This window comes from Drosophila ananassae, chromosome 2L, assembly GCF_017639315.1.
Source record: "Drosophila ananassae strain 14024-0371.13 chromosome 2L, ASM1763931v2, whole genome shotgun sequence".
Taxonomy (NCBI): domain Eukaryota; kingdom Metazoa; phylum Arthropoda; class Insecta; order Diptera; family Drosophilidae; genus Drosophila; species Drosophila ananassae.
Genome location: NC_057927.1, coordinates 28,148,315 through 28,170,232, shown reverse-complemented (window position 1 = coordinate 28,170,232; position 21,918 = coordinate 28,148,315). Strand labels below are relative to the sequence as shown.

The 21,918-nt window shown below is 48.4% G+C and overlaps 3 protein-coding genes across 17 annotated transcripts in view; 2 read left to right on the top strand and 1 right to left on the bottom strand.

Annotated features, from left to right (window-relative positions):
• Window positions 1-17,016, top strand: part of LOC6505787 (trithorax group protein osa) — a 28,281-nt gene extending 11,265 nt beyond the window's left edge. For 4 of the 14 annotated variants that reach the window (XM_032449692.2, XM_014905304.3, XM_032449693.2 and 1 more), the window contains exons 5-16: window positions 5,211-5,367; window positions 5,429-5,821; window positions 5,941-6,678; window positions 6,741-6,919; window positions 6,981-7,241; window positions 8,227-8,442; window positions 8,709-8,937; window positions 9,511-9,948; window positions 10,630-10,789; window positions 10,988-11,186; window positions 11,250-11,331; window positions 11,398-17,016. In XM_032449692.2, coding sequence (XP_032305583.1) covers window positions 5,211-5,367; window positions 5,429-5,821; window positions 5,941-6,678; window positions 6,741-6,919; window positions 6,981-7,241; window positions 8,227-8,442; window positions 8,709-8,937; window positions 9,511-9,948; window positions 10,630-10,789; window positions 10,988-11,186; window positions 11,250-11,331; window positions 11,398-14,960 — 6,615 coding nt within the window. In that variant the 3' untranslated portion in view covers window positions 14,961-17,016. Of the gene's footprint in view, window positions 1-3,667; window positions 3,740-4,648; window positions 4,879-5,210; window positions 5,368-5,428; window positions 5,822-5,940; window positions 6,679-6,740; window positions 6,920-6,980; window positions 7,242-8,226; window positions 8,444-8,708; window positions 8,938-9,510; window positions 9,949-10,629; window positions 10,790-10,987; window positions 11,187-11,249; window positions 11,332-11,397 lie in introns of those variants that run through there. The other 10 variants (XM_044714209.1, XM_032449700.2, XM_032449697.2 and 7 more) reach the window with 10 other exon arrangements.
• A 1,008-nt stretch (window positions 17,017-18,024) lies between these two features.
• LOC6505789 (nuclear pore complex protein Nup93-1) lies at window positions 18,025-20,787 on the top strand. The gene is made up of 4 exons (XM_001964343.4): window positions 18,025-18,294; window positions 18,347-18,530; window positions 18,586-19,967; window positions 20,109-20,787. The coding sequence occupies exons 1-4, from the start codon at window positions 18,128-18,130 to the stop codon at window positions 20,764-20,766; spliced, it is 2,391 nt and encodes a 796-aa protein (XP_001964379.1). The 5' UTR covers window positions 18,025-18,127; the 3' UTR covers window positions 20,767-20,787.
• On the bottom strand, window positions 20,029-21,747 carry LOC6502720. 2 transcript variants are annotated; one of them, XM_001964344.4, is made up of 2 exons: window positions 21,407-21,746; window positions 20,029-21,343 (listed from the first exon to the last, which is right to left on the bottom strand). In XM_001964344.4, the coding sequence occupies exons 1-2, from the start codon at window positions 21,642-21,644 to the stop codon at window positions 20,799-20,801; spliced, it is 783 nt and encodes a 260-aa protein (XP_001964380.2). In that variant the 5' UTR covers window positions 21,645-21,746; the 3' UTR covers window positions 20,029-20,798. The 2 variants fall into 2 exon arrangements, with proteins under 2 accessions (XP_001964380.2, XP_044570143.1); XM_044714208.1 differs by having other exon boundaries at window positions 20,799-21,343; window positions 21,452-21,747.
• Window positions 21,748-21,918: the final 171 nt, after the last annotated feature.

The following is a 21,918-nucleotide window of genomic DNA, read 5'->3' as shown; positions in this document are numbered from 1 at the left end:
CTCGCATTGTTACTTAAGCTGCTCGATTTCATATTAAGTTCCGTAAGCTGCTTTCAGTTCGCAGTGTGCGTGTCCTGTGTTGCAGAACAAAAATCAACTGCAGTGGCCGCAGTAGCATTCGCTCCTAATGGCTTGCTGCGGTAAATATTGCACATTCCGGCTGCCCCAATCGTTGCATCAACGCAAACGCAAATAAAAACACACCTGCACATTGCGCTTAATGCCATTCCAGTGACAGCTCCATTGCCTTCCAAACAGGCATCTCCATCCGTACGCCGATACCCATCATTATGGCCCACTTCAGGAACTTACTTCAAGATTGTTCTGCGTCATATTCTCCGTGGGCAATTGCCGTGACTATCTCCGTGAGCCTATCAGCATCTGAAGCTTGCAACGGCTGCATTCAGTTGGAGCTGCCAAAAATTGTGGTGCTAGCCGCAGTTGGGGCCAGGGCTTGGGGTGTTCGGGGCCTGGATTCGAAATTCGAATACGAGAGACCGACCCAAAGCCCCCAGAGCTGTCTGTCTGTCTGTCTGCTGGCCTGCCAACTGCCAATGAACAATTTTGCCGGTTTTTCTCCGTCCGTTGTTACTGGGATTTTAGTGCTCCACTCATTGGGGCTCTGCAGCACCGCGGGCCCTTGTTGTTGTTGGCAGCGACGGCGGCATCATCATCGTTTTTCATTTTAACAGGCGCAGCCAGAAAAAAGGCAAAAACAAGGGAAAATAAAAGAACGAACATTCATTTCAGTTGTGGCTCTTGCACGGAGAGAAAAGACGGTGCCCCTGTCACTAAAAAGCAAATTAATCTTCCCTATACCTACCCTTTAAAATTTGTCATGTTATTTTGCTGTAATCCCTACAAGTATTTCTCATTACTTTCGTATTTCCCCCAACTAATTTGTCACCCACTAATTTTTCCCTCTGTAGGATGGTTCGCTTCCATGCATACATATTTATAAAATATATATTACGTGGTGTTGGTGTGCGCTTGTTTTTCAGTTCACTCGTTTGGATACACGCCACGAACGAGTCGAGCTGGGCCGGGTCGGATTGGATTGGATCGGTCTCGAGCGGAGCTCTGGCAGTTGCCCATTGCCTTTGCTTTTGCCGGTTCTGGCTCTGGCTCTGGCTCGGGCTCGGGCTCGTTCGGGCTCTTCTCCGACTCTGTCTTTGGTTGGAGCCCAATGTGCGATGCCATGCGATGCGATTCACGGGACATTTGTCTGAGCTCTACGAGTGGCTGACTGCCTGACTGCCTGGCTGGCGGGCTGGCTGTTGTTTGTGCTCTTACGGCTGGCAGTGTCGGACCGTCTGGCTGTCGGAGTGCCAGTCAGCCAGTCGGTGGGCTGTTAGTTGTGCCATGTTGTAAGTGGTCGGGGCAGGGCGGTGGGGGGCGGCGGGGAGCTCCAGAGACTGCTTTGCTGGCAAAACGAACGAAGCCCAGCCAACCTAACCGAGTCGAGCAGATTCATGGCGATTGCCACTGCCGGTCGCTGGCATACGACTTTTCGAGTAGAATGTCAGTTCTGGCATACAGTCCAGCTTCGCAAAGTCGAACGGGTCGCACAAAAATGTTTGTTAGGCTTACTCTATGTGTAGCCCACATTAGGGGCAAGAAGCTGCTCTTTAAATGCTACTCCTTGTGTCGAATTCATATTCGGATATAATATTTCGACTGTTTCGTATGATTCCACAAGTGAGAGTCCCATTTGCAGAGGCTTTACTGCTTATTCATTTGCGTGCTGTTGTCAGACTGGGCTCCATTGTGCCATTCACTCCATGCTCACTCGCTCACTCGCCTCGAGGCACTGCGTTCCCGAACGCTTGCATTCAGACTCTGATTCCGATCCGGGTTCAGAGGAGACTCAGACACTTGGGTCTCACCCACACTCTGAGCAAATCTAATGAGCGACTGCCTGCCTGCCAGTCGCTCAGCTGTGCTCCTTTCTTCCTCGCTCGGTCGGAGGCTAAACCCAAACCCCCCGATTCGAAATTGCCAGCCAGGACCATGCGGGATGTGGTGAACTATTTTTCGTTTCGCATTCTCGAATCTGCAGCTTGTGGTTTTTATACACTTGCAGTGGGTATTATAATTCTGAATGGTCGTTGGCAACGGAAAAGAGAACTTTAATGACCGTGAGTCGTAAAGAAAACTAATTAAAATCCTGGCAGAGAGGTCTCCACTTCCATAGTGTTGAAGAACACTAACATGAAGTTGCGCCAAATTTTGCTTTATGTTGATTTCAAGTTGGAACTGCAACCTTATCGTAATTGTTCGAGGTACCACAGCGTTTGAGTATCTGAGGAATTGAACGTTCGGCAAAGGTATCCAGAGCCCACTCCGCGGCCCATTCCGTGTTTTCATTTTTATGATATCTCTGTGTTTATTATTTTTTCTTTTTTCATTACTGTGTTTACGAATTCGCTGCCTCTTCGGGGTTCGTGTGTGCCGCTCCTTTGTGTTTCTCAACTCCTCTCCTTTATTTTTATCTTTTCGCATGCCGCATAACAAGCGCATGTATGCCTGCCTGTGCTGGGACTTTGGTCGTTGCTTGCCACATTCATCGCTAAAGGTTTTAAGGTGATAAGCCACAAAGGTCCCACCGTCCAAGCCCGGCATAGTGCCGGCGGAGAACCACCGGCAGCAGCTGACAGCCAACAGCCAACAGCCGACAGCCAGACATAAACATACCCACTCACAGACACAGACTCGAGGACGGACGTATGTACATCTGCATGGCATATTCTTTATTCAAATGAACGTCCGTTCGCATATGACACTGCATAAAAAGCGGTGAAGTGCGCCTCGGAGAGCCAAAAGTCGAACCTGCGGCCAATGCTGCTAAATCATCATCGCATCTTGAGACCGAGAACCCCAGAACCCAGGCCCCGGACCGAGAGATGATGAGTTTTTCAAGTGGGGTCCAAGGGCAGGCAGTCCAGTCCCCTTCTCCGAAATCGGGCCCAAAAATCGAGTTCAACTCTTTCTTTTTGCTTGTTTCACTTTTTGGCGCGCAAATCTTTCCGAAAACTTTATTGGACGGAAGACGGTTATTGGATAATGGATGGGAATGGGAATGGGCATGGGGATCGGGATGGGGATGAGCTTGGGAAATGGTGTGCGGGCGGGCGGCTTTTCCCTTTTCGGACCTCGAGTGCGAACTCTGTTTTTTATTTGTTGACTTTTTGGTCTTGTGTTTGCTTCGCATTATTTTCGTTATAAATGATTTCATTGTTGTTGTTCTCGCAGCGCTTGTTTTTCTTTCCAAGTAATTTTTCTACGCGACCACAAGCGAACCGAACGCAAGCACACACACTCGCCAGATACAGATACAGATACAGATACGCATACTTAACTACAAACGTGGGCCGCCATGCTCCCCTGGCGCACAAAGCATTCTATCCGGCCTGGCCTTTAGCTCTGCTTTTGCTTCTGCCTCTGCCTGCTTGCTTGCTTGCTATTCTCGTCATCGTCTCGCAACTCAAGTGTATGCCGCCCTTGGCCCCCGTCCCTCTTGCGCAGAGCCCACTCCACACCCCTCGCCAAAACCCCTCATTGCGCCCCCCTCCTGTTTGCAAATACGAATGGCCCGGTCTTGCCTGGCAGCCAGCAGCGAGCGACGCCGTTGCTTATTTCATTTTATTATATTCCAACGTTCAGAGTGCCAGCCAGTGCCAGTATGGGTGTGTATCTGAGTGTGTGCATGTTTCTGTTCCTTATCTACGTCTTTGTCATCGTACGTTCGCCGTCGTTTTTGCCTTTGCTGTTCGTTCCGAGCGCGCCATAACTACCACAGCACAGCACAGCACAGCACAGCACAGCAGAGCCACTTGCCCGTTCCCCGGGTTGCCCGTAGCCCGTTGCCCGTTGCCCGTTGCCCGTTGCCACCCTCCCCCTTCCACATCGACTCTGTTTATGGCTCGGCCTCTGCCTCTGTAGCTTGCCTCCCTTTGAGCGCTTCAAGTTGCAGCCGTCCGACGAGCGTCGGCTGGTTCGTTAGTCGTCGTCGTCGTTGGTTCGTTCCACATAGCTTTTGTGCCCCACACCGCCCCGCCATCCCGCATCCCACATCCCGTTCCCCGACTTGCTGCCAGCCCAGCCGCTGCCTTGTGCCGTCAGTTCGTCGTCGTACATTTCATTTCACTTCACTTAATTTCTCAGATACCAAAGCGAACAGCGCTCGTTGTTCGTTGTATTTCTTGCTGCTGCCGTTGTGGCTCCTCAGTGGCGTAGCGGCTAAAGGGGGCTAAAGATAAACTTTTATGTTACTTTCGCCCATGGAGCAGCAGATACTTATGTGTATCTTTTTCCGAATGAGTAAAAACAATTTCTCCTTTGCAGATGTTATATTTCAGCTATTGGCAGCTAATATTTATTTCCCAACTCAATGTGCCATGGGGGACTTCCGTTCACCTTTAGGAACCCCCTTTGGGTGCGCCCTTTGCGTGGGGCTCTCTCTCCGCTGGGGTTTTTACCATCGCGGTGTGTGTGTGCGTTTCGAATTGCTGTCGACTTAAGCTTTATGTGCACGTCTGCTGGTGCTGGTGTTGTTGCCGCTTTCTGTGTGTGGATGTCGATGTGCCGAATGCCGACTGCTGACTGCTGACTGTGTGTGCCTGTTTGTGTTGAGCTTTTTCTTGATTTTCTTATAAGTTATAGGCGGCAAAAAGTTAAAGTCGTGTCGCATCGCACCGAGTTTCTGGTGCTGAAAACTGTTCCAAGAGTTGTTATTGTTCGAGCGGGTTGGCGTTTATGAATTCCACCCCTCCCTCCCGACCGGGTTATAATTGCGAGCTGAGCGAGAGGACGGGGTGATTCGAGCTGACGACCCATCCAGCTACAGGGATCGAAATTCCTTCGGCAATGTCAGAAAAGGTCGGTCCCGGGGCGGGGGGCAGCAGGAGGATGGAATGCGGGAGTGCATCCAGGCACCCCCAAAACATCTGATAGCCACGAATGTGCTTGCGGCGGATTAAAGCCTCAATCATATGCTTATGCCGCATGTACATATCTGTGCCTGATGGCGAGCAGGCAGTTGCCTAATTGCTGTTGCCGCTTCGCCAACTCATAGTCGCTATCACTTTCATTTAAATAAATAAAAACAACATGAAAGTGCCACCTGCCGGCCGGCATTTGCTGTCCCCACATCTAGTTGATTGAGTGCACTCTCATAACGGAACTGGTTCCGGCCTTCTTTTCCATTTCAGGAGCTAATTGGACAGAACAGCAACGACAGCTCCAGCGGCGGGGCGCACAGTGGCATGGGCTCCGGTCCCCCCGGCACCCCCAACCCCCAGCAAGTGATGCGACCAACGCCCTCGCCCACCGGATCCTCCGGCTCACGTTCCATGTCCCCAGCAGTTGGTAAGTAGCCTACCTTATCGCACTATTGGCAGCTGTGCTAATCTCCCTTCTTCCCCTGTAGCCCAAAATCATCCGATCTCTCGTCCGGCGAGCAACCAGTCGAGTGGCGGCGGTCCCATGCAGCAGCCGCCAGTAGGTGCGGGTGGTCCGCCACCGATGCCACCGCACCCCGGAATGCCAGGAGTCCCACCTCAGCAGCAGCAATCTCAGCAGCAACAGGCATCGAACTCGGCCTCGTCGGCGAGCAATTCCCCGCAGCAGACGCCGCCGCCGGGTCCACCGCCGAATCAGAGTGTCAACAACATGGCCACGCCCCCTCCTCCGCCGCAGGGAGCCACGGGAGGAGGCTACCCAATGCCGCCACATATGCACGGCGGCTACAAAATGGGAGGCCCTGGGCAGAGTCCCGGTGGTCAAGGCTATCCGCCGCAGCAGCCACAGCAATATCCACCAGGCAAGATAGTTTCTATTATAATTTTTCGGATAGATTAGTGATGTAGATGTGAAAGTCTTGGATTTTTTAAACTCTCCCTTTGTGCTTATCGAAAATAAAAAATTTTAATTTTATTTTAGGCAACTATCCGCCACGAGCTCAGTATCCGCCTGGCGCCTATGCCACCGGACCTCCGCCGCCGCCCACGAGCCAGGCAGGAGCTGGTGGGGCCAACAGCATGCCGTCGGGTACCCAGGCCGGAGGTTACCAAGGTCGACCCATGCCCAACCACAGTGGGCAGTATCCGCCGTACCAATGGGTTCCGCCCTCACCCCAGCAACCTGTGCCCGGCGGAGCTCCCGGAAATGCACAAATGGGTAACCATGTGCAGGGAAAAGGAACTCCACCGCCACCAGTTGTGGGCGGACCTCCTCCACCGCAAGGAAGCGGCTCGCCACGGCCACTGAACTATTTGAAGCAGCATTTACAGCACAAAGGCGGCTACGGAGGTAGTCCAACGCCGCCACAGGGACCTCAAGGATACGGAAACGGTCCGACGGGAATGCATCCCGGCATGCCGATGGGACCACCTCATCACATGGGCCCTCCACACGGGCCAACTAGTATGGGCCCACCTACCAGCACGCCGCCTCAGTCGCAGATGCTACAGGGTCAGGGGCAGGGACAAGGGCAGACCACCGGCGGTGGTCCGGAAGGCAGCGGCCCGGAGCATATATCCCAGGATAACGGTATCAGTTCGTCTGGTCCAACGGGTGCCGCTGGAATGCATGCGGTCACAGCGGTGGTTACCACCGGACCAGATGGCACCCCAATGGACGAAGTCAGCCAACAGAGCACGCTTTCGAATGCATCAGCGGGTAAGTGGATCGTGTGTGAAATAAATCAAGTAGGTACTAATAACGTATTCCATTTGGCACAGCATCCGGCGAAGATCCTCAATGCACCACACCAAAGTCGCGCAAGAACGATCCCTATAGTCACTTACCTCCGCCAAGCACATCGCCCCATCCGGTTGTGATGCATCCGGGAAGCGGTGGGCCCGTCGAGGAGTACGACATAAGCTCGCCGCCGAGTTGGCCGCGCCCAGCTGGCAGCCCGGTAAGTAGTGAAAATGTTTAAATTAAACATAAACATCAATAAGTGACTGACTTTTCTGCAGCAGGTTTTCAACCATGTTCCGGTGCAACAGGAGCCGTTCCGTAGCACTATCACCACGACCAAGAAGTCGGACTCGCTGTGCAAGCTCTACGAGATGGACGACAATCCGGACCGGCGCGGCTGGCTGGACAAGCTGCGGGCGTTCATGGAGGAGCGGCGGACTCCGATTACCGCCTGCCCCACCATCTCAAAACAGCCACTCGATTTATATAGGTTATATATTTATGTAAAAGAACGTGGCGGATTCGTCGAGGTATGCAAGGTGCCGTAGTAACTCCTTTTACTAACTTCTTTTTAGATTTACTAGCAAACCAAACCAAATCAAATCAACCAACCAAACCAACACACCACCAATGTAGTTAACAATTGCCAAAACCAAACCAAAGATCTATGTTCACATAAATACATAAAATCAAACCCAGTCTCTCGATTCGGCTACCGTAAACAGCAAACCAAAAGTAAAGCTGCCCACCTTTTGACCCAGTACCAGCCGAACCGAACCGATCCGATCCGCTCCGATCCGAACAATGTGCCCCAATCGTAGCTGCATCCTGTTGCTTAGCTAACCACGGGCAGGCTTTCCTTAGGAAACAGCAATCGAACTCGTTGTACAGCCTCGGTTTTCCCCTAGACAGCATGCTCTAAGCCGAATCCGGGCACAACTTGATTTAGTCTTAAACGATTTAGATCTTGCTAGAATAATATCCACCAGGCATGCCGTCAGATTTCTTTTTTTATACTCAGTAGTTTCCCTACATTCAATTAGTGCAATGGCCAGTTGGCTACACGCCTTTTTCGGTTATGATTTCAAACACAATTACTCATTTGGGTCTTAAATCGGCCCTTCTAATGGCCGAGTTTACTAGTTGTCCACTTTGCGGTTCTTGCATCCACATTTAAATCATCTTTTTATGCTCGAATGTACTATCAGCTTCAACTTATAGTTTCAAGTTAAAAGTTTAGTTGTTTTTACTTCGTAAATTTTCGGTTTTTTCGAATGATTGGTTTAAGTTCAAAAACTAACATAATCCTATTGTAGTTCCCAAATCCAACCCCCTACTCCTTACTCCACCCAAATTATCCATCTAACTTTTTGGCTGTTCCACTTTCCTAATGCATCCACACAACACCTGTTTTGTGCTCGCTACCTTTTTGATAAACTTTTTCGATCGACACTTTGTCATGAACTTTTAAAACTGAAAGCCGCCAATTGTTGCTAACATCTGATCTTCCTCTCGTCCGGTCAGGTGACTAAGAGCAAGACATGGAAGGATATTGCCGGGCTCCTGGGCATTGGAGCGAGCAGCAGTGCGGCGTATACCCTGCGCAAGCACTACACCAAGAACCTACTGACCTTCGAGTGTCACTTCGACCGCGGCGACATTGATCCGGGCCCTATTATTCAGCAGGTGGAGGCGGGCAGCAAGAAGAAAACAGCCAAAGCAGCGTCGGTTCCCTCGCCAGGTAAGTGTCTACGGGTGCACGGCGGGCTAGGAATAAGGGACATAATTCCTGGCCTAGAGACATTATTCCTAGCCCGCACTTCATTTGTGCTCAGCTTATTTTTACTTCCGATGCTTAATTTGAACCCTCTTTTCGTTTATTTTTTCTTCCATTGTTACGAAAACTGTCCTAAACGATGTCATGAATATCCACCACGTCATCCCCGATCCACATTAACAATGGCATCGAAACAAAAAACGATTCTCCAAACCGTTTACGACCAACCGGTGGTGGCCATTTGGATGCGGGAACCACGAATTCCACAGGCTCGTCGAACTCGCAGGACTCGTTCCCAGCCCCGCCAGGCTCAGCTCCCAATGCGGCAATCGATGGGTACCCCGGCTATCCAGGTGGCAGTCCTTACCCGGGTGCCAGCGGTCCTCAGCCGGATTATGCGGCCGCGGGCCAGATGCAGCGGCCGCCCTCTCAAAGTAACCCGCAAACACCTCATCCTGGTAAGAGTTAGTTGCAACCTCGTCTTTTTATATCTATCTTTTCCCAGAGTGGCATCAGATCGTTCCTTTTCGTAGTAACCGAGTAGTAGCATCTGGACTGTACTAATAAGAGATCCAGAAGGGACGATGGCCACTCTGACAAAGAGCTTTAGTTTTACTTTCTTGTAACCATTTTGTGTTCGTGTGTCTTTCATTTCTATTAACCCAAAATTACTACTCTATAGACCATGTGCTCTCTGCCTATCCTTCCAATTTGTGTGTGAATATCTAACCATTTTACATTTTACGTTGAATTATCATAAATAATTTTATGTGTACATTTTGTTTATTCATTTTTATGTTTTATTACGTTTGTGTGGGCGCACTACTAAACTATATAACTCCACCACCACCACAACCACAACCACAACCTCAACCACCATCACCACAACGATGCTTCCATGTATCTCCACCAACAAAATCAACAAACCACCAAAAACAACATCGAAAAAATTCATTTGCGTAACTCATTGACTCATTCATTTCGATTCATCCAATCCAAACCATCTTAATCGCCGCTTGCCCGCCCTTCAGGCGCCGCCTCCGCTGTTGCCGCAGGCGATAACATAAGCGTTAGCAATCCTTTCGAGGATTCCGGCCCAGGTGGCGGTCCTGCTGCTGCTCCCGGTGCTGTAGCTGGGGCTGTTTCTGCTGTCGGCGGGGGCCAACCACCACCACCGCCCCATTCACCGCACGCACCGCCACAGCAGCAACAACAACAGCACCCACACCATCCCCAGCACCCGGGTCTGGGACCACCTCCGCCACAGCAGCAACAGCCGGGGCAACAGCCAGGGCAGCAACCACCACCGGTGGTGGGCGGTGGGCCAGCACCACCAGCACCACAGCAGCATGGGCCTGGTCAGGTGCCGCCGTCGCCGCAGCCGCAGCAGCAGCATGTGCGCCCAGCCGCCGGAGCACCTTATCCGCCTGGTGGCTCCGGCTACCCATCGCCCGTGGCTAGAACGCCAGGTATACTCATCTTTTATTTTGCTCCCTCATCTCTTTCTTTCGCCTACTTTCATCGATTTTTTCTCACCTTCCGACGTTTACACTTTCGTCCTTCTGTTGCTAACTTCTGCCTAATTTTTAAAACTAACCTGTCTTCATTTAATATCTAACAGTAACAATATCTGAAAATGCATGATTGATGTTTACCAAATAGCTACTTATGTTCCCAGTTATTGGAAAATGAGGGTGTTATGGATATGCCGCATTCGGTTGTCATTTCGAAAACTCTTTTGATTTTGTGTCTGACTTAATACCGACTTCTAGCTTCTTATTTTGCTTCTTTTGGCCTTTGGCCACAGTCATGTTAGGTTTTTTTTTTTTTAAATAAGATTTAAATAGTAATGAACATTCAATTATAAAATAATCTTTGCTTCTATCTCTGTGGACGGCAGTCCTCGCAGGTAACGCACTGCACCCGGAGTGCGGAATTCTTCTGTTGCTAAGATAAATAGTTAGTTTTTGTTTACTCCATCGCTTGGCGATGAAGCTGCAGACTCCTAAACTTTCTAACTTATGTGTACCCTCGTGTACAATAGCTATCCGTTTAATTTAATTTAAAATTAAATATTCGCAAGTTATTTTTATATCCTTTGCGGGTTGGTCGACTTACCGGAATTATTATTCTTTTGTAACCTTTTTCAGGCTCGCCGTATCCGTCGCAGCCCGGAGCTTACGGCCAGTACGGTTCTAGCGATCAGTACAACGCCACTGGACCGCCTGGTCAGCCGTTTGGACAGGGCCCCGGACAATATCCGCCGCAGAACCGGAACATGTACCCTCCATACGGACCGGAGGGGGAAGCGTGAGTGCTCCTAACTAATTACCAGCTCCAAACACATCATACCACACTCAGTACACCTCGTCCAGACACACACATACACACAGACCTGTAGTACTGTAACTGCCCAATAAGAACTCACTGACTGAGCTTGGTAGCAGGTTCATGAATCAAGAAGGTACTTACACGTATTTCTTTCTCTTCACGTAACTCTTTCCACAGCCCTCCCACTGGTGCCAATCAGTACGGACCCTATGGCAGCCGGCCATACAGTCAGCCGCCTCCAGGAGGCCCGCAGCCCCCGGCACAAGCTGTTGCGGGTGGGCCGCCAGCCAGCGGAACACCTGGAGCGCCTCCAAGCAGCGCGTACCCCACTAACAGGCCTGGGCAGCAGGAATATTACCAACCACCACCAGATCAAGTAGGTTTAGGAGTTATGCTGAGATTTTGCAAACGGATATAAATTAATCGAACAATGTTTCAGAGCCCACAGCCTCGACGGCACCCGGATTTCATTAAAGACTCGCAGCCCTATCCAGGCTACAATGCCAGACCTCAGATATATGGTAAGTGCCCTGCTACTATATGCTGTCAGACTATAAAGTGGACTAAATTCATTTTGAACTAAACAGGTGGTTGGCCAGGCGGTAATCAGCAGTTTAGGCCGCAGTATCCAGCTTCACCAGCCCCGCAGACCTGGGGAAGTGCTCCGCCGCGGGGAGCTGCGCCACCGCCGGGCGCCCCTCACGGTCCGCCGATCCAACAACCCGCGGGTGTGGCTCAGTGGGACCAGCACCGATATCCACCACAGCAAGCACCGCCACCGCCGGCGCAACAGTCTCAGCAGCAGCAACAGCAACAGCCGCAGCAGCCGCCGTATCAGCAGGCTGGTGGTCCTCCAGGACAGCAGCAGTCACAGGCACCACCACAATGGGCGCAACTTAACCCTGGCCAGGCGGCACAGCCCGGCATCGCCCCACCAGGTTCACCTCTGCGACCACCCTCGGGCCCTCCCGGTCAGCAGCAGCGAATGTCCGGAATGCCACCACAGCAGCAATCACAGCAGCAGCCTGCCCCAGGACAGCAACCTCCGCCTCAACAGGCGACTCCGGGAATCCCGCAGGTAGGACCCGGTGGAATGGTTAAGCCGCCATATGCGATGCCTCCCCCGCCCTCTCAGCAAGTAGGCCAGCCGGGAGTGGGCCAGGTGGGAGTGCCACCCGGCGGAATGATGGCCCAAAAGCAAGCACCGATGCCGGGTCAACCTGGAATGCAGCCGCAGCCTCTGCAACAGCAGCAACAACCACCGCACCAGCACCCACACCCTCACCAACACCCACACCAGCATCCGCAGCACCCGCATCCGCATCAAATGCCACCAAACCAACAGGTGCCCGGCGGAGGGATTATGATGCCCGGCGGCGGAGGAGCCCAGCTGGTCAAGAAGGAGTTGATTTTCCCCCTCGATAGTGTGGAGTCCACAACACCAGTTCTATACCGTAGAAAGCGTCTGACCAAGGCCGACGTGTGTCCAGTGGACCCGTGGCGCATCTTCATGGCGATGCGCTCTGGCCTGCTCACTGAGTGCACCTGGGCCCTTGATGTACTCAATGTGTTGCTATTCGATGACACAACTGTGCAGTTTTTCGGGATCTCGAACCTTCCCGGCCTACTTACACTTCTGTTGGAGCACTTCCAAAAAAATCTTGCCGAGATGTTTGATGAGCGAGATGGCGAGGAGCATGCGAGTGAGGAGGCGGAGGCGGCTGATGACGATGCCGACAGTGGGACTGTGATGTGTGACAACCGACAGTCACGATGTGTTCGGAGTATCAGCAGCTACAACCGCAAGCGGCACTATGAAAACATGGATCGTGGAGCAAAAGGGGTCGGAAACGCCAGCGACTCTGAGGACGCCGACGAGGGCATCGATCTTGGCCAGGTCCGAGTACAACCTAATCCGGAGGAACGCTCACTGCTACTCTCGTTCACTCCAAATTACACGATGGTAACGCGGAAAGGTGTTCCCGTGCGAATCCAGCCCGCCGATCATGATATCTTTGTAGACGAGCGCCAGAAAGCGTGGGACATCGACACGAATCGGCTTTATGAGCAGCTGGAGCCAGTTGGAAGCGACGCTTGGACCTTCGGGTTTACAGAACCAGATCCTCTGGACGGCATCATTGACGTCTTCAAATCGGAGATAGTAAACATTCCATTTGCACGCTACGTTCGCTCTGATAAGAAGACGAAAGCGCCCAAGAAACCGGAGATCAAAAAGGAGGAAAACAGCGCGGAAGAGGAACAGAACACGTACAATAAGAAGCGACGTTTGGTTAGCGGCGGTAGTAGCAATGATGGTGGAAAGAAGTCCAAGCTGTCCAGCGAAGAGTTTGTTCAGCCGAACGCTGAAGTGAAGAAGGAGCCGGCCGACAGCGACTGCCGGACCATCGACATGGAGATCGACGAGTCACCGCAACGTTTGACGAACGGCGTGGCTCCATCCACACCACAGGACGGATTTGATCCTCGAACAACAGTAAGGGACGCTGCCCATGTTTTGCAGAGGAGACGGGATTCCAGTTACGAAGATGAATGCTACACGCGGGATGAGGCTTCACTGCATTTGGTAAACGAGAGCCAAGACTCGTTGGCGCGTCGCTGCATTGCATTGTCAAATATCTTCCGCAACCTGACGTTCGTGCCTGGCAACGAAACGGTGCTCGCCAAGTCGACCAGGTTCCTGGCTGTCCTAGGTCGTTTGCTGTTGCTGAACCATGAACATCTGCGGCGAACTCCCAAAACGAGAAACTACGACCGGGAGGAAGACACCGACTTCAGCGATTCATGCAGTTCGCTGCAAGGGGAGCGCGAGTGGTGGTGGGACTATCTGATCACCATTCGTGAAAACATGTTAGTGGCCATGGCTAACATAGCTGGGCACTTGGAGCTGTCACGCTACGATGAACTCATTGCACGTCCGCTTATCGATGGACTACTGCATTGGGCGGTGTGTCCCAGTGCCCACGGCCAGGATCCTTTCCCGTCATGTGGCCCCAACTCTGCGCTGTCGCCGCAACGTCTGGCGCTAGAGGCTCTCTGTAAACTGTGCGTCACGGATGCTAATGTGGATCTTGTTATAGCCACGCCTCCGTTTTCCCGATTGGAGAAGCTATGCGCCGTGCTAACCCGTCACCTGTGCCGCAATGAGGATCAGGTGCTGCGAGAGTTCTCGGTAAATTTGCTTCATTACCTGGCAGCAGCCGACAGTGCTATGGCCCGCACGGTGGCGCTACAGTCCCCCTGCATCTCCTACTTGGTGGCGTTCATCGAGCAAGCGGAACAGACAGCGCTGGGAGTGGCCAATCAGCACGGAATAAACTACCTGCGCGAGAACCCGGATTCGATGGGCACCAGCTTGGACATGTTACGCAGGGCGGCTGGCACTCTACTTCATCTGGCCAAGCATCCTGATAACAGATCACTCTTTATGCAACAGGAGCAAAGGCTCCTGGGCCTGGTCATGTCACACATTTTGGATCAACAGGTGGCTCTAATTATCTCGCGAGTGCTCTATCAAGTCTCCCGAGGAGCTGGTCCCATGCACTCTGTGGAGTTTAGATTACTGCAGCAGCGCCAGCAGCAGCTTCAAAGACCCGGCGGAGCGGAGAAGCCAGCTTCGACGGCAGCAAGCGGAAGTGGAGCAGCTGGGACTGCAGTGAAAGTTGAGCCAGCAGTGACATCGGAGCCAATCGAATCAAAGCCTCCGGCGGTGGTAAATGATGAGAACAGCAACAGCAGCCAACAGCTACCGCCGGCAGCGACCTTCAACGACGTAAGCAACAGCAGCACCAACAGCAATAGCTGCGGCACAGTCAGCAGCAACCAAACCAACAACAGCTCCAGCAACAGCACCCACAGCAGCAGTGCGGTAAGCAGTCAGTCAGCAAACACCACATGTCCTCCGGCCACAGGAGGAACATCCGTGACGGCGGCAGCAGCCGCGGCAGCTGCCATTGTCAATGACCAGCAGCAGGTGAGCAAAGTAGCTGCAGCTCTGAGCAGTGCCACTGCAGCGGCGGCAGTAGCAGCAGCGGCTGCGTCCGCCTCATCGGCCCAGCCTGCAACTCCAGCGGTCGCACAACCAGCGGCACCACCTCCAACCAATACCGGAACCACGACTGCCGTTGCGTAGTATACGACAATGATGCCAGCGTCCTACTACTGGCCACGAACTCCAAGAGGGGCAGTCGACTGAACTGGAAGCGAAGATGGACGATCGGAAGCAAGCTCCAAGGTGCACACGAAAACGGAGGCGCAACGATCTGCAGTCAAAGCATGTAAATTTACTTAAAAGAGAGTCGCCCGGGGGAGAAAGAAGCAGCCAAGCAGCTCCAAGTAGATGTCTGGAATGGGAATATTGGTGAAGGCCAGGCCCCGTTCCTGCAGCAGTCAATACAATAACAACTGTATATTTTTTCACTCAAATCTAAAACTAGTAAATACGGAATGAATTAAGCCTAAGCATTAAGCAATTATGCAATTGCAGGAGAAACATTATAATAGTAGGATCGTTGAACTAACCGGTCTGTAGGGGATTGGAATTCGATCAGCGGACGGAGTCGATGTCGATGACGATGACGATGACGGAGGGAGAAGCGAAATTCAAGCACACAGCATACTTATTGTATTAAATTTAATAAACAAAGGGTTAAGACGTTAGAAACAAAAGTTAAATCCGGAGGAAGAATAACTAACACATACATATGCATACGCACGCTATGGTTTATCATATATTAAATATATATATAAATAAATGCATAAATTAACATAACACTACACTAGGATGAGTTGTGTATGTAAACGGGATGAATACATACATACATACGTACATATAGACATTGATATAAATACATAGAACATAGTTTTTAAACTCTACCATTTACTACTACCTACATATTACGAGAATGTGCAGCCGAAACTCATATAGTGAACAAAGTGAACAGCAGAATCCGCAGCAAGGAGCAACCGGAAACATAAAGCCCAATAGCTTTATGAACAATTACTGCACTACAGTTTATGGATTTTAGCGGATTAAATCTAAAAGGAAGCAACAAACGAAGATAGATAGACTAGACGATGGTGGAACATTAAAACAATTGTACATACTTAACTATTATGTAAATTTCACTGTATTTTTTGTTTTTTTTACGCAATGTTACAAGGCACATGTAAGTGGCAGCACTGCATTTCGTATTATATATATATATATATTAACACCTATTTGTATGTATGTGTCTATGTATATGTATGTGTTTGGGCAGTGCTAAAATTCCATTTCCCTGGATATCTGTATCCTTGTAGCTACAAAGAGCTACAGAACCGAATCGAAACAAGAGAGTACTACAACACAAATAAAAACAAAAACCAATTAATGCAAACGAAATAATTTAAAAATAAATCAAATTAGGTGATATAAATATATAAATATACATAACATATACATACATATTGCAAAACAAAATTAAAACTAACAAAATCGAGAAGAAACACCCTATTACTGTACTTTTATGTTAATTGTATTATTTGCTGGAAGTGCTGCTGCTTCATTTTATTTTATATCGAACTTAAGGCGTAAATGACAAGATAAATAATTAGGTTTTTATCTTAATCTTAATTTAAAATACTGAATAAATAAAAATAAAACGAAGAAAACAAAAATAAAAACAAAAACAAAACCCATAAAATGCTACAAAACACAAAGCGAAGCGAAGCAAATCGAACTAAAGCTGTAGAGAAGCACGCAAAACGACTTATTAACAAACACACCCAACATCAAGCTTGACGTTAGGAAATCATTAAGAAACCCCATGGAAAACATTGCAACCCAACCAACCAGACGGGTGCACCAATTTGTATACTAAACTGTCTTACATATAATAATTACCGTGCTACATAAGAAAGAACGAACATGAACTGTCTCCCAGATTTTCCAGCAACTCATCCGTAATCCTCCAGATTCTGTGGGATTGCCGAAGAGGGTGTGGATTTTGGGAGTTGAGGTACTAGGAAAGTGCTGCTGTTGATACGTGTATTCGTGTAGTTGTTTGCAAACAAAATATTATAACTCAGCATCTCGATATCGATATATAACGTGTAGTTATTAGTGTATAATTTGCTAGGATGTAAATGTATGTCCCTCAAACTTAATTTAATTATTTAAATAATATACATACATATATAATATACAATTCTGACTTTGTCTTGGTGGTTTTTTGGGATGGTTCCTGTATTACTGTGGGCTGAGATTCGAACAGTTGCTTTTTTATATGTTAATTATAAATAAAATAAAATAATGAAATGTTTTTCATTTATTAAATATTTTCCAATAAAACCTTAGCTAATTTTATTTTTTATTTACCTTATTTATTATTTTAAATTCTGATATGCTGTTAACTCAAAGACCTTTTCCATCAAACATTTCAAATAATTAATTTCAAATAAAGTTTGAACAAAATTTTAAGTTTACTGTCCTAAAAAAAGATTAAAAATATGAACTTTTCCGCACATGAGACCAATTTAACTCCCTTAAGGGCGCCTTGTAATCTAGATACTCATTGTGTTTTCATATGTTTATTTATATTTAAGAAGTGTACAAAACAAGTAACAAAATTTTTTATGGAAATATGCATCCCCAAAACAGGAAGCCAAAACGGGTTGGGTCCTGGTTAACACGATTTAGACTCATGTGGTCATACAAAAAACAAAAAATGTGTTAATCCTCTTGAATTCCGCTATCGCACAAGATTAAAGGATAAATTTAATTTTAAAAAAATCTATCTTTTCACTAATTATTTGACTTTGTAATTAATGTTAGAAATATTAAAAGGGATATTTTAGGAATATTCCTGCCAAATTTCAAGTATTTCAAGTAATATTACTTGAGATATCGTGATAACCGTACCGAAAAAAGTAGTTTCGAGTAAACTGGTTCCAACAACACTGAATCGGCTAATAATAAAAAAAAATTTTTAATTCAGTACATCAAAACTATAGAATAATAAGGTCTTTCATCTAGCAAGAAATCGGGGTCGTTTTACTTGCAAATAATAACAATTTTCCCTCCCATTTTAACATTTTTTTTAACTACTGAACTATAAAAAGTAAAACTTTTATAAAACACCATCTTATGGATATAAATTCAAATTCAAAATTTTTCCCGCTTTTCTTCATTCGCAATAGATTTGATTTCGAAATCGAATTCGAAGTCGCTTTCGCATTTGGTCACACTTATCCCAAATTTCTCGTGGGTCGCGGCTGTTTTGAGGTGTTATTGTTTATAATTATTTATTTGTTGCTAAAATGGATTTCAATACTTTGCTGCAACGGGCAGAGAACTTGACAAAGAAGGTCGAGGCGGAGTGCGAACTTCCCCGGGTGGAACGGACTCTGCAACAGGTTCTGCAGGCCACCACAGAGCTTCATTCCCGCGTCACCCAAACCGGCGGCAGCGGAAAAGACATCCAAGCGTAAGGAGGGAAAAATAATAATATAAAATAATGGCAAGAACCTTTTCCGCAGGCACATACTGCTGGGATCCAAAGGCGTGGACTTGCCAAAGCTAAACCAGAAACTAGAAGCACTCAGTACTCGAAAAACGTTTGAGCCCCTGGATATAATTAAAGCTGATACGGATGTATGTACGTTTCTCAAAAGTGAGCGCGAAAATGCTATACTCTCGGTGATTGAGGACACAAATAAGAATGTAGGTTTTCCGAAATTTCTTTTTTTAAGTCAGTAACACGTGTTCTTATTCACAGATCAGCGATACGGTTAGCAAACAGAAATGGTCGCACCTAAATAGCTCCTGGAATGAGGAGAAGACGCGTCTGCTGGATGCTCTCATAGCTCCTTCGCAGAACTTTATCGACCTGCAGCGTCTGCCTGAACACACATCCCTCCATGCCTTCTGCCAGCCGCGCAGTAGCCTTGACAACTTGGAGCTTTCCTACGCCCAGGAGCTGCGTCAGTACAACGAACTGCTGCTAAAAGGCAATCAGCGTCCAAATCTTGTCCAGAAATTCGCTCAGCTATCTAGCAGCTTTGTGGATTCTCGTCTGACAGACATGTGGACTCTATTGGCCTGCGTCACTCAAATAGACGAGCCGCAGTGCAGCGATCCCATCAAAACTCGCCAAGAACGACCGGAATTTATACTTCATGCGAAGTCTTACCTCGAAAGGCGATACAAGACGTACATTGCCTCTTTAGTGGGGGAGTCATATGGCAAACACAGCTATCAACTGGTATTGGCATATGTGAGCCACCGGTTCAGCGCACAGCAAACCATCGGACTGGTAGATACGGTTGGCGGAAGACCTTTGTGGCCCTTGGTGTATTATGGACTCCGCTGCGGCGCTGCTGATGCGGCAGTGAACTTCCTCCGCGAAGCTGGACCCAGTCACGAGGAATTTGCGCAGCTTATTTCTGATAGAAATGCCGGAGAGATTAATAATAGGATCGAGAGTCAGCTGCGGTTGCAATATGCGAATAAGATACGCAACTCCACGGATGCCTACAAAAAGGCAGTTTATTGCATCTTGCTAGGCTGCGATGTCAATGAAGTTCACGGGGAGGTGGCCAAGACCATTGATGACTTTTTGTGGATCAAGCTGGCCATGCTTAAGCCCGAAGATTCGACTGGCTACGGAAAGCTTCAATCACTCATTCTGGAAAAGTATGGCGAGAAGTACTTTAATGCCGCCCAGCAGTGGCACTTATACTTTTCCACGCTGGCCCTTACGGGACAGTTTGAGGCAGCCATTGAGTTTTTGGCCCGCAGGGACAACACCTGTGTCCATGCCGTTCACATGGCTATTGCTTTACACGAATTGGGTTTGCTGGGCGGAGCACGCAGCGTTTCACAACCTCTGCTTTCCATCGATATCGCTGACCCAACACCACTCAGGCGCTTTAATCTGGCCCGGCTAATTCGCCAGTATACGCAGCGGTTCGAAAGATCAGACACCATCGAAGCACTTCATTACTACTTCACACTGCGATGTCTCAGAGATTCCAAAGGGAGAAACATGTTTGTCACCTGCATTTGCGACTTATTGGTGGAAAGTGGTGTCCTAGACACTAGCATATTCGATATGATATTTGGAAGGCGGCAGACTGAGGATGAAGACGATTTTAGAGGGTAAGCAGAAAAAACGGTTTTATATTATACAATTTGGGCATTAACAAAAAAAATTCAATTGAATATATTCGCTTTGACGTTTATTTCCTCTACTTTCGAATAAACACGAGCATCTCTAACAGTATTTCTATCCATTGCCAGTGGGATCTTCCGACAGTTCGATTGCCCGGAGTTCAACACCTGCACAGTGGCCGTCCTGGTGGCAGAGGAGCTGGCTTCGCGTGGAAACTTTGAGATGGCTGTACGTCTTTACGAATTGGGAGGAAAGTATACGTTGGCCATAAAACACATGTCCATACTCCTGGCCCAAGTGGTGCAGCTGCCTGCCTTTGACGGGTCGCAGCGGGTGCGCCTTGGTCAGGAGGCGCACAGATTCAGCAAGCTCCTGGCCAGCGGAAAAATTGAAGTGGACGCCAAAATGAAGGCTAGCTTTTTGCTGCTGCTGGATTTGCTTGTCTTCTTCAATCTTTACGACGAGGAGAAATACACAGCGGCACTGGAGCAGTTGCAGCGCACCCAGTTGCTGCCAAACACCACTGATGAGGTATCAGTGTGCATGGCCAATGTGAAACGACTCAACGGCGAAGTGATTAAGATTCTTCCCGACGTGATGGTGGCTGCCATGGAAATCACCGAGAGCCAGTACAAGCAGTTGGTGGCCACGTCGCACGATCAGTCCCAAATGCAGCAACTAAGGCAAAGGGCAAAAGCTATATCCAACATGGCCGCGTCAATGCCGTACCGACTTCCATACGACACAAATCGGCGTCTCGTCCAGCTGGAACTGATTATGCACTAGAATAAAGGTATTCTAAGCTTATTGAGTTTGCCTCATTTCATTAACATAAAAATGTACTCCTCCTCGTCTGTATCAGATACTTCTTGCATTTGTTCAAGTTTCTGAATTTTAGAAAGAGCAGCGGCCAATTGATCCTTTAGAGTTACACAATTGGAACACGATTTATGGGTTGTGTTATCACAAGCCTCCTTTGAGTTTTCTTCGTCGATGCCTTCGTCTTCTGCCTCGCTTCGGGAGTACTTTTTTCGCCGAAGTTTTTCGCTCTTGGGGGTTATGAGAGAGCTTTCCAGAGGGTCTTGAACCTCCCATCCCAAATAGAGCTCCGGTATCGCATCTTTAGGGACTTTACTATTCACCCTGGGCAGCACGCTGCGTCGGAAATGTCTACCACAAATAAAAAGCCATTTACTGTCTGCCTTGAGGTTACACAAGCCCAGCCACTTTTTGTGCATTTGCGGTTCCGAGGGAAACAAGTGAAGTCTATCAGGAGGTGATCGGGTGGGGCAATTCACAATACTGCATTTCCTTATGAAGGGTTTCTTTTTAGGGACGCCGTAGTGCAGCCCCTCTTTTTCACCTGGAAAGAGTAAATAACATTTAAAGAGGAGAAATACGAAATGAAAGAAGAGGTTATGCCCACCCAAGAAGAGCGTGGGAACTGCCCACGAGAACAACTTGGTTTTACCAAAAGAGTTGGGTTCAAAGTGACGTCGGCAGAGCCGCCGATTGTATAAATTTGTATTTTTTGAAATGCCAACGTTTTCTATCCACTTGAGTCTGATGGCGGGATTAGCGGGAAACTTGAACATGGATCTGCTATCCTGATATCCACTTTCGTAACAGTTTTCCACAATGCAGCGTAATTTGTGATTTTTCATAATTTGGAGAGTGCTCTACTAAGGTGAAATGTTGGTAGAAAGATGATTTTTAGGGGAAATGGAGAAAGCCAAGAGTGTTGGTAGGCGTAAAAATTCAAAATTGGGTCAATTGGAAAACTGATGTAACGACAAAAGTAACAAGTTTCAAGCAACTTTGACACATAAGAATAATTTCTCTTTAGATAAATTTATAACAAATTTAGATTATGTATAACAAATATATAATAAAATATTTAAACTTGAATTTAAAAAATGATCGTGTACCTATCGATTA

What these genes read in the sequence shown, in the direction of transcription:
- LOC6505789 (XM_001964343.4), top strand. Translation starts at nt 18,128, where the DNA reads ATGGATTTCAATACTTTGCTGCAACGGGCAGAGAACTTGACAAAGAAG. An exon ending in AGCGGAAAAGACATCCAAGC is followed by an intron (nt 18,295 to 18,346) that starts GTAAGGAGGGAA and finishes CCTTTTCCGCAG; the next exon opens with GCACATACTGCTGGGATCCA. An exon ending in TTGAGGACACAAATAAGAAT is followed by an intron (nt 18,531 to 18,585) that starts GTAGGTTTTCCG and finishes TCTTATTCACAG; the next exon opens with ATCAGCGATACGGTTAGCAA.
- LOC6502720 (XM_001964344.4), bottom strand. Translation starts at nt 21,644, where the DNA reads ATGAAAAATCACAAATTACGCTGCATTGTGGAAAACTGTTACGAAAGT. An exon ending in AGTTCCCACGCTCTTCTTGG is followed by an intron (nt 21,344 to 21,406) that starts GTGGGCATAACC and finishes TACTCTTTCCAG; the next exon opens with GTGAAAAAGAGGGGCTGCAC.